General features: G+C 40.1%; 1 protein-coding gene across 6 annotated transcripts in view; it reads left to right on the top strand.

The window, feature by feature from the left end:
* Nucleotides 1-15328, top strand: part of LOC137640043 (uncharacterized) — a 74553-nt gene that overhangs the window by 48034 nt on the left and 11191 nt on the right. For all 6 annotated transcript variants that reach the window (XM_068372430.1, XM_068372427.1, XM_068372426.1 and 3 more), the window contains one exon: nucleotides 5427-5740. In XM_068372430.1, coding sequence (XP_068228531.1) covers nucleotides 5427-5740 — 314 coding nt within the window. The remainder of the gene's footprint in view (nucleotides 1-5426; nucleotides 5741-15328) is intronic.

The following is a 15328-nucleotide window of genomic DNA, read 5'->3' as shown; positions in this document are numbered from 1 at the left end:
TGCAGAAGTTCGCCTCTCACGAAGGGACAAGGTTGACGTTGGTTGCTACCCTCTGGCCCGCGAGAGAGTGGTTCACCGAGGTACTTCAATGGCTGGTAGACTTTCCAAGAAGTCTTCCTCTAAGGGTAGATCTGTTACGTCAGCCCCACGTAAAGAATGTCCATCAAAGCCTCCCCGCTCTTCGTCTGACTTCCTTCAGACTATCGAAAGACTCTCAAGAGCTCGAGGCTTTTCGAAGGAGGCAGCCATTGCGATTGCAAGAGCGAGGAGAGCTTCTACCATTAGAGTATACCAGTCGAAGTGGGAAGTCTTTTGAGACTGGTGCAAGTCAGCATCTGTGTCCTCGTCCAGTACCTCTGTAGCCCAAATTGCAGATTTTCTTTTACATCTGAGAAAGGTTCGCTCCCTTTCAGCTCCCACGATTAAGGGCTACAGGAGCATGTTGGCTTCGGTCTTTCGACATAGAGGCTTAGATCTTTCCAACAATAAAGATCTCCAAGATCTCCTTAAGTCTTTCGAGACCTCTAAGGAACGTCGTTTGGCAACTCCTGGATGGAACTTAGACGTGGTCATAAGGTTCCTCTTGTCAGACAGGTTTGAGCCATTACATTCAGCCTCCCTGAAGGATCTCACCCTCAAGACACTTTTCCTAGTGTGCTTGGCTTTGGTTAAAAGGGTCATTGAACTTTATGCCTTCAGTAAGAACATCGGTTTTTTCTGCAGAAAAAGCCACTTGTTCACTTCAACTTGGTTTCCTGGCCAAAAAATGAACTGCCTTCTCGTCCTTGGCCTAAATCTTTTGATATTCCTTGCTTATCAAAGATCGTAGGCAACGAACTGGAAAGAGTATTATGTCCTGTTAGAGCTCTTAACCCTGGATAGGTACGCTCCTCGGACACCCCTTTAAGGGTATACTCGGACGCGAACGACCCCGACGCCAAAAAAAATTCTTGAAAAATCAGTTTTTGCAGTAACCTCCTTTTTTCTTTTGCCAAAAAAAACTTCAATGAATGCTTAAAACAACTGTAAAGATAAATACTACTCATCTGCAGAAAAACTATTTATTATAAATATTTTAAAAAATTAAGTAGAAAAAAAAGACCTGACATAAAAATTCATAAAAAAAATTTTATACATATATACACAAATCCTTTTAGGAATTGATTCTTGAATGTTTAGGACACATCTTGATGTATTTTGGATGAAGTCAGACCCATGGAGGTGAAGATCTGAAATGAGAAAAAAAGGGTAACTTTTTTTGGCCAAAAAAATGTGTCCAAATTTCATGAATTTTTTGGGGTACCCAAATGAAATAGGAAGTGGCTAATTTTTTTAGGGAATAAACATATGTTATCCTAAAATAGAAATATGTAAAAAAAATCTTCATTATTTTGTAAATTACATTTATATCAGGGGCCATATCTAAAGGTAATTTTTTGAATACTTAGAAATTTCGTAAAAAAATACATATATTTAATATATAATATGATATTTATGCAGGTAAAAATATACCAAAATATCACAAATTCTATAGGGAACAAGAATATATATAGATAGGGCAGCTTACGCTTCGGATATGTCCACAAAATGGCCGCCAACCACACTGACTCAGACTCCCTAATCTGCCACTTGAAATGTAGGAAGGGTATGTCAATTTCAAAGTGTTATTTACTAATCTAATTATTATTGGATATGCATAAAAATTGTATGGTGGGTTGCTGGATAATTGTCGATTATTTTACGACTATAAAATTAAAATTCTGACCCAAAAAAATTTTTTTGAAGGGAAATAAAATAAAAAAAAAAAAAAATGTAAAACAATATAATATTTTAGCTAAAAAAATTTGATGATATTCAAAAGAAAAAAAGTAAACAAAATTTTCCGACAAATAAACATCTAGAGGAATCATTACTCTGTGATAGTTCCTTAGTACGTAGTAATTTTGAAAGAATTGGGAAAAAACGAAAAAATGGCAATCACCGGAAAATCGAACACATACCTATATATACGCCATATCTGGCTAAAAAAAAAAGATAGGCATGGGTAGCCAGATCATCTAGAAACACTTTCCAACACTATAAAAATATAAGTTTTGCGACACTATTTGCCAATTCCTTACGGTAACATGACTAAGCAAAAAAATGCAAAAAAATAAAAAGGGGCACTCGCGGAAAAATGGCTAACATTCTAATATACGGCATTTCAGAAAAAAAAAAATTCAGGCACGTGCTAGGCAAACCATCAAGGCACATTTTCCGACAAATAAACATCTAAATGAATCATTACTCTGTTATAGTTCCTTAGTACGTAGTAATTTTGAAAGAAATGGGAAAAAACGAAAAAATGGCAATCACAGGAAAATCGAACACATACCTATATATACGCCATATCTGGCTAAAAAAAAAAGATAGGCATGGGTAGCCAGATCATCTAGAAACACTTTCCAACACTATAAAATTATAAGTTTTGCGACACTACTTGCCAATTCCTTACGGTAACATGACTAAGCAAAAAAAAGCAAAACAAATAAAAAGGGGCACTCGTGGAAAAATGGCCATTCTAATATACGGCATTTCAGAAAAAAAAAATTTCAGCCACGTGCTAGGCAAACCATCAAGGCACATTTTCCGACAAATAAACATATAAATGAATCATTACTCTGTGATAGTTCCTTAGTACGTAGTAATTTTGAAAGAAATGGGAAAAAACGAAAAAATGGCAATCACAGGAAAATCGAACACATACTTATATATACGCCATATCTGGCTAAAAAAAAAATAGGCATGGGTAGCCAGATCATCTAGAAACACTTTTCAACACTATAAAAATATAAGTTTTGCGACACTACTTGCCAATTCCTTACGGTAACATGACTAAGCAAAAAAATGCAAAACAAATAAAAAGGGGCACTCGCGGAAAAATGCCCAACATTCTAATATACGGCATCTCAGGTAAAAAAAAAGACATGCACGTGTTAGCCCAACCATCAAGGCACACTTTCTAACACATAAACATGAAAAAAAAATCAATAATATACGGCAATTCCTTACTACGTAGTAAATTTTTACAAATATTGAAAAAAAACAGAAATTGGCAACCGCAGTTAAATACCCAATATACTAATAACTACGTCGTATCTGACAAAAACAAAATCACGCATGGGTAGCCAGATCATCTAGACACACTTTCCAACACTAAAAAAGCAAAAGTTTTACGACACTATTTGGCAATATCTTACGGAAAAATGACTTGGCAAAAAAATGAAAAAGGGGCACTCGCGGTAAAATGCCCGACATTCTAATATACGGCATCTCAGATAAAAAAAAAGACATGCACGTGTTAGCCCAACCATCAAGGCACACTTTCTAATACATAAACAGGAAAAAAAAAAATGAATAATATACGGCAATTCCTTACTACATAGTAATTTTTACAAATATTGAAAAAAAACAGAAATTGGTAACCGCAGTTAAATACCCAATATACCAATAACTACGTCGTATCTGACAAAAACAAAGTCATGCATGGGTAGCCAGATCATCTAGACACACTTTCCAACACTAAACAAGCAAAAGTTTTACGACACTATTTGGCAATATCTTACGGAAAAATGACTTGGCAAAAAAATTAAAAAAAATGAAAAAGGGGCACTCGTGGTGATGAACGACATTTTAACTAAAAAAAAAAATCATGCACATGGTAGCCAAACAATCCACCAAGACTTTCCACAACTGATAACCTATACAAGTTGCACCATTCTACGACAATTTCATAATACGTAATAACTTTGATAATTATGCAAACTACCTTAGAAGGGTAAACTCGGTCGCGCTCGACCCCGACGCGTCTCAGAAATCGGGGAAGGAGTACAGCTACAGCAATGCACATCTGGACACTACTAGAGCGTGTAGGGGAGACACGTCCTGCAGGTCGATCACCCACAAATTCAGTCACGGGGGTGAGTCACGTGAGAAAAACCTGTTTTTTTTTTGACGCTCGGGGTCGCGAACGACCCACCGTACCTATCCAGGGTTAAGTTCTATTTAGCTCGTACTAAGTCATTACGAGGTAAATCTGAGGCATTATGGTGCTCAGTTAAGAAACCATCATTGCCTATGTCAAAGAATGCTTTGTCATATTTTATCAGATTTTTTAATACGAGAAGCTCATTCTCACTTGAATGAGAAAGACCGATGTTTGCTTAAGGTTAAGACGCACGAAGAGAGCTATAGCAACCTCCGTGGCCTTCAAGCAAAATAAATCTCTGCAAAGTATTATGGACGCGACTTTTTGGAGAAGCAAGTCAGTGTTCACGTCATTTTACTTAAAAGATGTCCAGACTCTTTACGAGGACTGCTACACACTGGGTCCATTCGTTGCAGCGAGTGCAGTAGTGGGTGAGGGTTCTACCACTACATTACCCTAATTCCAATATCCTTTTTAATCTGTCTCTTGAAATGTTTTTTGGGATGTACGGAAGGCTAAGAAGCCTTTCGCATCCTTGTTGATTTGGCGGGTGGTCAAAGTCATTTCTTGAGAGCGCCCAGATTAGGGGTTTGATGAGGTCCTGTTAGTATGGGTTGCAACCCTTTATACTTCAGCTCCTGGGAGTCTTTCAGCATCCTAAGAGGATCGCTGGGCTTCGTGAGGAAGACAGACTTACAAGGCAGAGTAATCGTCTAAGTCAACTTCCTTACCAGGTACCTATATATTTTGGTTTTGTTATATTGATAACTGTCAAAAACTCTTAGCTTATACGCTGTAAACTTAATTAACTCTGGTCTCTACCCACCGCCTTGGGTGTGAATCAGCTATTATATATTCACCGGCTAAGTTAAATATTTAAAAATGATATTTTAATTATAAAATGAATTTTTTAATATACTTACCCGGTGAATAAATAAATTAAAGGCCCTCCCTTCCTCCCCAATAGAGACGCAGCGGGACGAGAAGAATTGAAGGGTTTGTTTACATGCAAGAGTGGTATCTGGCCGATAGTTGGCGCTGGTGGTCACACCCGCAACCTTCATAGCGATCGCTCGCGAGTTTTTGAGTGTGTTTTCTGTCGAGCCGCTGAGTAGCAGCTATTATATATTCACCGGGTAAGTATATTCAAAAATTCATTTTATAATTAAAATATCATTTCTCTTTGCAATTACATTCAAATGAAGAAAATCCGTCAAGAAATAAGAAAGAAGTAGGGTTTTAAAGTGACCCCAAAATAAAATTGTTTCACACCCTTAAAGGACGTTTGTGTAGTTTGGAATAATACAAATTACTTTTAAAATTTGTGATTTTATCAGAAATTCTTTTTTCTTTAGACTAATTTTTGGTTTTCAGAACTTATTCTTTTATGGTTTTAACACAATTTTTATAGGTTTTGTAGTAGTGACAATGCTAACAAACTACCTTGTAATTTTCCCAGCTTCTTATGGCCAGATGGGGGGAATGACTCATTTTGGTGGGCCCAATGGACTCTATGGGCCATATTGTGGACAGATGCCACAGTATGAGCCTAGGACAGATGGCACAAATTCCACCCCAGTTTGGATGGACTTGTCACACCAACCACATCCTCATCAACATAATCTGCAGCAAATGCATCCCAATATTCTTCAGCACCAACAACAACAGCTACAACAGCAGCAACCACATCAGCAGCTCCAACATCAGCACCAACATCAGCAACAACATCAGCAGCAACACCAATCACCCCAGGAGCCGCAAAGTCCTGATTATGTAAGTGGAATGAAATGGTACTTTGGTTAAAAAAACATCTACCATATAGAATTTGCTAAGTAAAGAAAGAATTCAGTGATTAGGTAGTTAAATAACTAATTTTTTAATGAATTTCATTACAAGTTTGTTCCCATACTAACAAACCTTCCGTTACTTATCTGGATTATCTTTCAGTGTAGCTGGAAGGTAGCCATTAGACTTTATTTGCGAGGTGGCAACCCTACCTAACCGCAGCGGGTAGGCTAAGGGTGGCTGGGGGATATCCATCCACCTCTGTATATACTCTCACAGCAGTGAGAGATGTCACTTTTTCTTTTGGCTCAGTTAAGATCGGACGTGTCCGCTCTCTTCCTGTCATTGGACTTTTTCTTTTCAGGTGTGCGTGTCTTCTCTTGTGATCGCCTTCATCATGCGAATCTGTCCAGTGCGTGAGGGTACCGCGTGCAGGACCTTCATGTCGTTGTTGGAGACCGACCCGCACTCTATGTGTCTTACGTGCCGAGGGCATCGACGCGAGCAGGGTTCACCTTGTACAGTGTGTAGGGAGTGGTTTGCCTCCCAGTGGGAGAAGTTTAGGCGGCATAGGAAGAAGACGATGAAGCTCGTCTGGTCATCCTCGGGCGAGCAAAGTGAGTTCTTCATCTTCATCTTCTAGCACCCCCAAATCTCTCGCAAAAGCTCCTTCTCGCTCGTACTCTTCCCAGTGACAATCGAGTAGGAGCTCAGATCAAATAACTCCTTGGCAACCCTGGGGTACTAGGGGGTTTGTTGCTACCCTAGAGGAGCAATTTTTCCTCCAGCCGCTAGCGAGCCATTCTCCCTTTTAGATCTGCTGCAGCTGTGGTCGTCCTTAAAGATTTTGAGACCCCCTTCGAAGGAAGAGTTGCTGTGCCTTCTGCGTGGTGCCAGGAAGAACTCTTCTCCGGAGCCGTCCACATCTCATGCTCTGGTGTTGTGCCAGGTCTGTCTTTTGCCTTCTCCTGGCCCTTCCATGCGTGGATGCGGTGATCGCTTGCGGTCGCCTCCAACAGTCCCCTGCTGACGACGAACCCTCTCTCTTTACCTGGGACCTCGTCGTTCCTTAACCTACAACCCTTTGTTTCTCCTTACAGGATCCCGCAGGTTGCAGGTGTAGATCCTCCGGGTACCAGCGCTCCTACCACCAACTGCGTGAAAGGACAAGCATCACCATAGCCTAGCCCTTCTGGACTCTCTTCCCTTGATTGCCGTTCGCAACAATTAGAAGATCTTACAAATCGTAGGTCATCACAATCCAAGCGCTCTTCATCTAGAAGGAGCTCACGCTCTAGAGCCTCTCGCTCACTTTACTTTACTTTGATGGCTGCTTTTCTGGTCGCAATACAGCAGGGGAACCCCACTCTCTACAGGACATACATTGTCATTTTACCTTGTTCGTTCAAAGTATTTAGCGTATCGTTTATTTACTGTTAAATCGTCACTGTTGTATGACTCTTGAAATAAGAAAATCTTCAGTTACCTTTTGAAACCCTTAACCCTTTAACCCCCAGGCTATTTGGAAATTTCCAACCCTTAACCCCCAGGGGGTTATTTTTTTCCCAGCACATTTTGCAGTATATTTTTTCAAAATTACTCTAACAGCCTTAATTTTTGTCATAGAGAGTTCAGGTTGGTCTCATTCTCTTGGAAAATGCCTGAATTTTCTAAAAAAAATTATCAAAAACATGAAAAAAAAAAATTTATAGCATTTTTTTGCAAGGACGTACCGGTACGTCCATGGGGGTAAAGGGATGGCTTTTGTGAAACGTACCAGTACGTCCTTTGGGGGTAAAAGGGTTAATGTCTTCAATCATTGGGATGTTTTGTGGGAGCTGCTTATATAGTCTCGGGGTCGCATATTTAAAGGCTCTGGAGCCTAAAGTAGACATATCTAGATTCCAACAGTTTGAAGCCATCTGTAACTATTCTCATGTCGACTCGATTTGTTGGCTGCTCAATATGTAGCAATTCTCTTAAGTATTTTGGACGACCGGTTCTGATAACTTGGTGTGTTATTGTACATATTTTTAATTCAATTCTCGCTTTAATCGGCAGTCAGTGTAAATCAATTAATATAGGGGTGATCCTTTCTCTAGGTGGGACACCTTTTTATCAGTCATGCTCCTCTGTTTATTATGTTTTGTAATCTCTTAGGTTGAACTTTTGGTAAATTGTAATAGATAGAGTTGCAGTAGTCAATCCTGGTAATAACACAGTTTATCACAAGTTTCTTTACAGAATTTTCGTCCAGGTACTTTTTTATAAACGCAGTATTTCTTAGATGATAACCAGCCATTTTCATTACATTATCAATTTGGGCATTTATAGACAGGTTACAGTCAAGAAATACACCTAGATCTCGAACGTTACTAGATATCGGCACTGAGTCATTATTCATGTTCATTTTATTATCACCCAAGTTTCTCACGCTGTTTCTCTTATCCACCACCATGAATTCAGTTTTGTTCTCATCTAATTTTAGTTGTTTAAATGTCATCCTTTCCCTAACACTATCAAGGATTCGGTTTAGAGTTTCAGTAGTGTCATCTATGTTATTTATGGAGAAGTAAAGTTGTGTGTCATCCGTAAATAGTCTAATTCTATCTCCTCCCTTGATAATTATTACTAAGATCTGGGATTACTACCCTATATAAACCTGACATTGTCCTCCAATAAAATGAAGAGTTTTTTCTAAAATTAATTTTTCTGCCAGATATGAAGTTTTTCATTATGGTAAATGATTAAACACTAAAAATCAAGGGAAAAAATTAAGAAAAAATATGAAGCAAAAATTTGAAAAAGGGGCTTTATTTCATTGTTTTATGTTGTATTTCTACATTATATACCAAGTTTCAATGCTATATCTTTAAAACTAAGGGAGTCTATTGAATTTGAAGATCAATAAGTATAGTTTTGAGATACAGCCGTTCTAAGTTTTTCTTTGTATTTTTACAAAGAAAATATTAATAAATCATGATTATTGTGAATTTTATGTTCTTTTTTGGGCTTTAATAAAAGAAAACAAAGTTATTTATCCTAATTTAATCATAAATGAGGATCCTTTTGCTCAATATCTTGCTTCTTTTTTCTCCTGTGAGGCAAGGCGGCCGCTGCTCTCTCTCTCTCTCTCTCTCTCTCTCTCTCTCTCTCTCTCTCTCTCTCTCCTCTCTCTCTCTCTCTCTCTCTCTCTCTCCACTACCAATATTACCCTCTTCTGAACTCTTGATAGAGCAAATTTTCTTCTTCCTTATGTTAGCAAGATGTTGAAATTGTCTTTTCCTCTTCGAAATGATAAAATTCTTGCCAAAAACAAGTAAAACAAATGTAAAACTGCGTGAATGTCAGAGGCCGTTCAAAGTTTTTCAATATCAGTAAATCTTGATTGTTATGAATTTTATATTCTATTTTTGGATATTGATAAACAAAAACAAAGTTATCTGTCATAATTTACCCATAAACGAAGAACCTTTTGCTCAATATCTTGCTGCTTTTGCTCGTGTCTGGGAGGGCCGTCGCTTCTTCATCCACACAACTCTCTCTCTCTCTCTCTCTCTCTCTCTCTCTCTCTCTCTCTCTCTCTCTCTCTCTCTCTCTCTTTTTTAATAGAGCGAATTTTCTTCCTCCATATGTTAGCAAGATGTTAAAATTTTCTGCCTTGTTTGAAATGACAAGATTCTTGCTGAAAACGAGAAAAACAAACGTAAAAATGAGTGAATGTCAGAGGGCGTTCAAAGTTTTTCTAAGACAATATTAATAATTCCTGATTATTATGAATTTTATGTTCTTGTTTTGGGTATTGATAAAAGAAAACAAAGTTATTTATCATGATTTACTCATAAACGAAGACCCTTTTGCTCAATATCTTGCTGCTTTTGCTTGTATCAGGCAAGGCCGTTGCTTCTCCATCCACACAATCTCTCTCTCTCTCTCTCTCTCTCTCTGCACTACCGATATCAACCTCTTCTGAACTCTTAATAGAGCAAATTTTCTTCTTCCTTGTGTTAGCAAGTTGTTGAAATTGTCTTTTCCTCTTTGAAATGATAAAATTCTTGCCAAAAACAAGAAAAACAAACATAAAAATGAGTGAATGTCAGAGGTCAAACTCAGCCATGTACTCTCTATGAGGATTTTGCTAGGAACGAAGGGTGAAGGCTGTATTTTATTGTTTGTGACTCGTGGAAGCTAAACAGATGCCATTGTTCACAATTTCTTTTTAAATATTAAACTTAGCCGGTGAATATATAATAGCTGACGTCTCCGACGGCTCGACAGATTCCAAAAACTCGCGAGCGATCGCCGTGAAGGTTGCGGGTGTGCCCACCAGCGCCGACTATCGGCCAGATACCGCATATACTTGTCAATTTCTCAAGTTCTTCTCTGTCGGTCTTGTCGACAGGTTGGTTCCGCTCGCTTTATGACCTTGAGTTTTCGACCGAATTGGTGAAGTACTTGGTTTTGGTTTTATTGCTTTCGCCGTGTTGGATTATTCAATACTATTTTCAAAAGAAATGCTTTTGAAAGGAGAGGAAAAGTGTTTTGCCCTTGTGTTAAAGGCTTTTAGTAATTATTTTATCACTTTATAAATTATTGTTGATATTTATAGATTTACCTCTATATATTTTATATTTTATATCTCACCCGCCTTTATTAGGCCTCTTCGATTAGCTTTCCATTTATACTAAACATCAAGATAAATTTTGTTTTTGTTTATATGCGGCCTTTACCTATAATTTGTAGGCGGTCCTAACTTGGAAAACAAAGTTAAACAACGTTGAGCCCATTCAACTTTTATTTTTGTTTAGTTTGAAACAGTTGCTCTGTAAGAGTGATGAAATGAATATTTTTTAGAAAATATTTTAAGAAATATATTCTTTGAATAGTCTTCGTGCTGTTTTTTCAAAGATGAACTAACGTTTGGTTTATTTATGCTACGCAGTTTGCGCTCTATCGTTACGATAGAGAAAGAGAGAATCACGGTTTCACTTTGCAGGAAGAGTAAATCGATTTTGACGTTTTGTTCATTCTTCTTTCAAACTGAAGTGTTTTAGATACTAATTTAAAGGAACTTGTTAATTTTCAATTTCTTAGTCCTTTCAGTTTTTTCCTTTTGTCAAATAACCTGTTATTGACGAAGGGTGAGTGGGCCATTCTCTTGTGAGTGACAAGAGAGAGAGAGAGAGAGAGAGAGAGAGAGAGAGAGACGGAGAGAGAGAGAGAGAACGATCCGATCTTTATTCTCGTCCCAAGTCTCTGTACAAGGAGTTTGGGAGCGAGTAACGTTGTTCTCGATTCAGTTTTTTTTTTACTCTCGTCCCAAGTCTCTGTACGGGGAGAGAGGATAAAACGTTTTAGTTTTTATTCTCGTCCCAAGGCACTGTACGGTGAGAGATTGAAAACGTAGTCCTTGGTGAACTAGTGTTTAGTCTCCTCCCCAGTCACTGATCTTTTTAACTTTATATATTTCCGTTTTATTCGATATATATGTATATGTTTATTGATTTTTGCATGTGTGTTTCATTTTGTACTAATGTGCTTACATTATACGACTCATTTCGCAATTCTAACCTTTTGATGTAAGGGAGAATTGCGTGCTTCAGGTAGAAATCAGATTTATTCATGTTTAATGTGAAATTATTGAAAAATACGATATCAGTGAAGTAAGTGCAAAAAACATGTTCTGTGTTGCGGAGGGTTCGTTTGTTCGTGCTTGTCACTTGCCTAGTCCGAGACCTCTTTCAGGCTCCCCTGCACCAGGGAGAAGGAATGTCGTAGGACCTAAGGGAGTGAGGAGTGTAAACCAACGAACAGACGTTCCCTCAAAGGTATCAGACGTTGCTCGGCAAGCACATCCTTGCCATAAGACAGGAGAGACGAAGTTTCTCCTCGTCTTCCGATGATTCGTCTCTTTAAAAGCCTGGGCGTAAAGTTTCGAGACGGTTGAAACATTTATTAGTTCCTTCAGAACAAGTTCAACGTCCTAGCTGTAGTCATAATAAGAGTCCCGTTCATAGCGATGATGTTCATGTACAGACGTTTTTGCCACAGACTCGACGTGACGTTGAGCGGTAGACACCGTAGACACAACGTGACATCGAGCGTCAGTCACCGTAGTCTCGATATAGCATCGATCAGCAGTCACTGCTGTTTACTACGTGACGTTTGAACGTCAGCCACTGCAGTCATAGGTTGATCCGAAGTTAGATATGCTGTTAAAGCTTTCTTCTTCAATAGAAGCTTTCGATCCTGTTCCTGTGCGAAAGGATCCTTTGCTTTTTGTACGTCACGGTTCTGGGATACGTGATTCGGGTCTTCAACCTTCTAGACGAGCTTTGTTACGCCACGCTGACGTTATCTCTAGTGACAGCTTTGCTGTTAAGCGAGATGCGGAGCATAAATCTCGATGTAACTTTGATCGCTTTGAACGTCAGCCACCTCAGTCACAGCGTGACGTTGAGATGCAGACACCGCAGACACGACGTGACGTTGAGCGGTAGACACTGTAGACATGACGTGACGTCGAGGGTCAGTCATCGTAGTCACGATATAGCATCGAACAGCAGTCACCGCTGTTACTACGGGACGTTTGAACGTCAGTTACTTCTGTCACGACGTGTAGTAGAATAACATTCTCTGCAGTCACAACGTGACATCAACCCTCCAACTTTAACTTCTGTTCATATACAAGTTGATGTAGCCTGTCAGGCTTTTCCTTCACGTCATTCTGAATATAAATCTCCTTCTCGCAAGACTTTAGATTTATCAGATGATGTGCCTTCTGAAGAAGTAGATGACCCCCTTTCAACTAATGTACCTTTGGGGAGTCATTCAGAAGAGGAATAACCTAGGGTGGTCCAACAATCCCTTGTTTTTTAATTATGAATTTCTTTAGTGAAATTTTGTCCTACTCGTTTTGTAACGGCTGCTCCGCCGTCTGAGTTTACTCTTGGCATGACTTTCTTCAACTCCTACATTTACGAAGTCAGTTCTCTCTTGTTCTTCCAAGAGGGCCATGCTCTTACTGGGAGACTGGTTGGAATCCAGGAGAAGTTTAGGAAAGTCTGCTTTTGCTTTTCCTCCTTCTTAATTAGCTTCTCGCTCGGGCGTCTGGTGTGACACAGGAGAAGCTCGAGGAGAAGTTCTCGGCTTGGGAGTACCTGCCTCTGCCCAGGGAGACTTCTTAAGCCTAGTGGACTCTCCTCGTTGTCTAGCCATGAGACGCTCCAAGATTTTATGGTCTGCTTCAGAACTAGACCATCTCCTGTTAGGAGTTTTTTCGAGCGTTTGAAGTTTTTTATTTGTTAGATTGGTCACTGGGAGCCTTAAGTAAGAAGGTCTCTCCAGTTGTCAATGTATTGCTATACAATTACGTCATGCATGAACAAGGCTATCAGGGATGGCTCCAATGATCTGGCAGCCACGTTCACTGCAGGAGTACTTAAGATGTAAGTGCGCTCAATGCGTTCATTGTCAAGACAAAGTTCACAATGAAGACTACCAAATCTGTCTTGGCAGCAGTAAGGGAAGGCGACTGGATGGTCTCTCTCGACCTTCAGGATGCATACTTCTACATCCCGATTCATCCAAACTTTCAACAACATCTGAGGTTTGTGGACGGGAAAGTAATGTACCAATTTCGAGCACTGTGCTTCGGCCTCATTCCTGCTCCTCTTGTTTTTACAAGGCCCTTGCAAAATGTAGCAAGCTTTCTACATTTTTTTTTGGAGGATTCAGAGCCTCCCTGTATTTTGACGACTGGCTAATCAGGGCGTCGTCATTAAATCGCTGTCTGGAAGGCCTCTAATGGACATTAGACCTAACCAAGGAGCTAGGTCTCATAGTGAACGTAGAGAAGTCGTAACTTACAGTACTCCATCCCAGACTATTCTTTATTTGGGAATGGAGATACAGTGTCGGATTTTTTTCGGGCCTTTTTGTCTCCCACAAGAATGGAACAAGCTCTGTTAAAAGTCCTTCACTTGCAAGAGAAAAACAGTTGCTTTGTAAGAGTTTGAACGAGCCTCGTGGGAACTCTTTCATCGCTGGAGTAGTTTATCTCTCTGGGGAGATTCAACCTTTGCCCTCTCCAATTTCACCTAAACCATTGGAACAAGGAGAAGGGCTTAGAGAGTATCTCTTTCCCAATCTCCAACTCAGTCTAGACATGTCTAACTTGGTGGGACAGCAACATCAGACTTCGAGAAGGTTTTTCTCTTGCGATCAAGAACCCAAACCTTGTGTTGTATTCAGATGCATCGGATTTGGGTTAGGGAGCTCCACTGGACAGTCTGGAATGCTCGGGTCTTTGATCCACGGATCAGAAGGAACTCCATTTAAGGCAAGTAACATCTCTCCTTTGGCGAGATTTGTGCAAGGAAAAATGAATGTCTTGGCGGACTGCCTCAGCAGAAGAGGACAAGTCATCTCCATGGAGTGGACATTGCATAAGACTGTGTGCGAGAAGCTATGGATGACATGGGGTCAACCCACCATAGATCTTTTTGCGACACTGACAAAGAGGCTCTCGACTTACTGCTTTCCAGTTCCAGATCCAGAGGCAGCCCACATAGACGCTTTCCTGCTGGACTGGTCTCACCTGGACGTTTATGCCTTTCCACCTTTCAAGATCCTAAACAAGGTGCTGCAGAAGTTCACCTCTCACGAAGGGACCAGGTTGACATTGGTTGCTCCACTCTGGCCCGCGAGAGAGTGGTTCACAGAGGTACTTCTATGGCTGGTAGACGTTCCAAGAAGTCTGCCGTTACGGATGGATCTCTTGCGACAGCCTCACGTAAAGAGATTTCATCAAAGCCTCCCCACGCTTCGTCTAACTGCCTTCAGACTATCAAAAGACACTTTTGAGCTCGAGGGTTTTCGAAGGAGGCAGCTAAGCGATCGCGAGGGCTAGAAGATCCTCTACCATCAGGATCTATCAGTCGAAATGGGAGGTATTTAGAGACTGGTGCAAGTCCTCCTCTATTTCCTCTTCCAAGTGCCTCTGTAGCGCAGATTGCGGATTTTCTGCCTTATCTGAGAAACGGTCGCTCCCTCTCTGCATCCACCATTAAAGGCTACAGAAGCATGTTAGCTTCTGTTTTCAGGCATAAGGGTTTGGATCTTTCTAATAACAAAGATCTCCAAGACCTGCTTAAGTCTTTCGAGACTTCCAAGGAGCGTCATATTTCGACTCCTGCTTGGAACTTGGACGTGGTCCTACAGTTCCTTATGTCAGACAGGTTTGAACCATTAGATTCAGCCTCCCTGAAGGATCTTACCCTCAAGACACTTTTTTTGGTGAGCTTGGCTTCGGCTAAAAGGGTTAGTGAGATACATGCTTTTAGCAAGAACATCGGCTTCTCCGCTAATAAAGCAGTATGCGCTCTTCAACTTGGTTTTTTGGCCAAGAATGAACTTCCGTCTCGTCCTTGGCCTAAATCATTTGAAATCCCCAGTCTTTCTGAGATTGTGGGGAATGAAGTTGAAAGAGTGCTGTGCCCCGTTAGAGCTCTTAAATTTTGTTTATCCAGAACTAAACCGCGATGAGGTTGTTCAGAGGCTTTATGGTGCTCCGTT

This window comes from Palaemon carinicauda, chromosome 4 (assembly GCF_036898095.1).
Source record: "Palaemon carinicauda isolate YSFRI2023 chromosome 4, ASM3689809v2, whole genome shotgun sequence".
Classification (NCBI taxonomy): Eukaryota; Metazoa; Arthropoda; class Malacostraca; order Decapoda; family Palaemonidae; genus Palaemon; species Palaemon carinicauda.
This window is presented reverse-complemented; position numbering and strand designations above follow the sequence as displayed.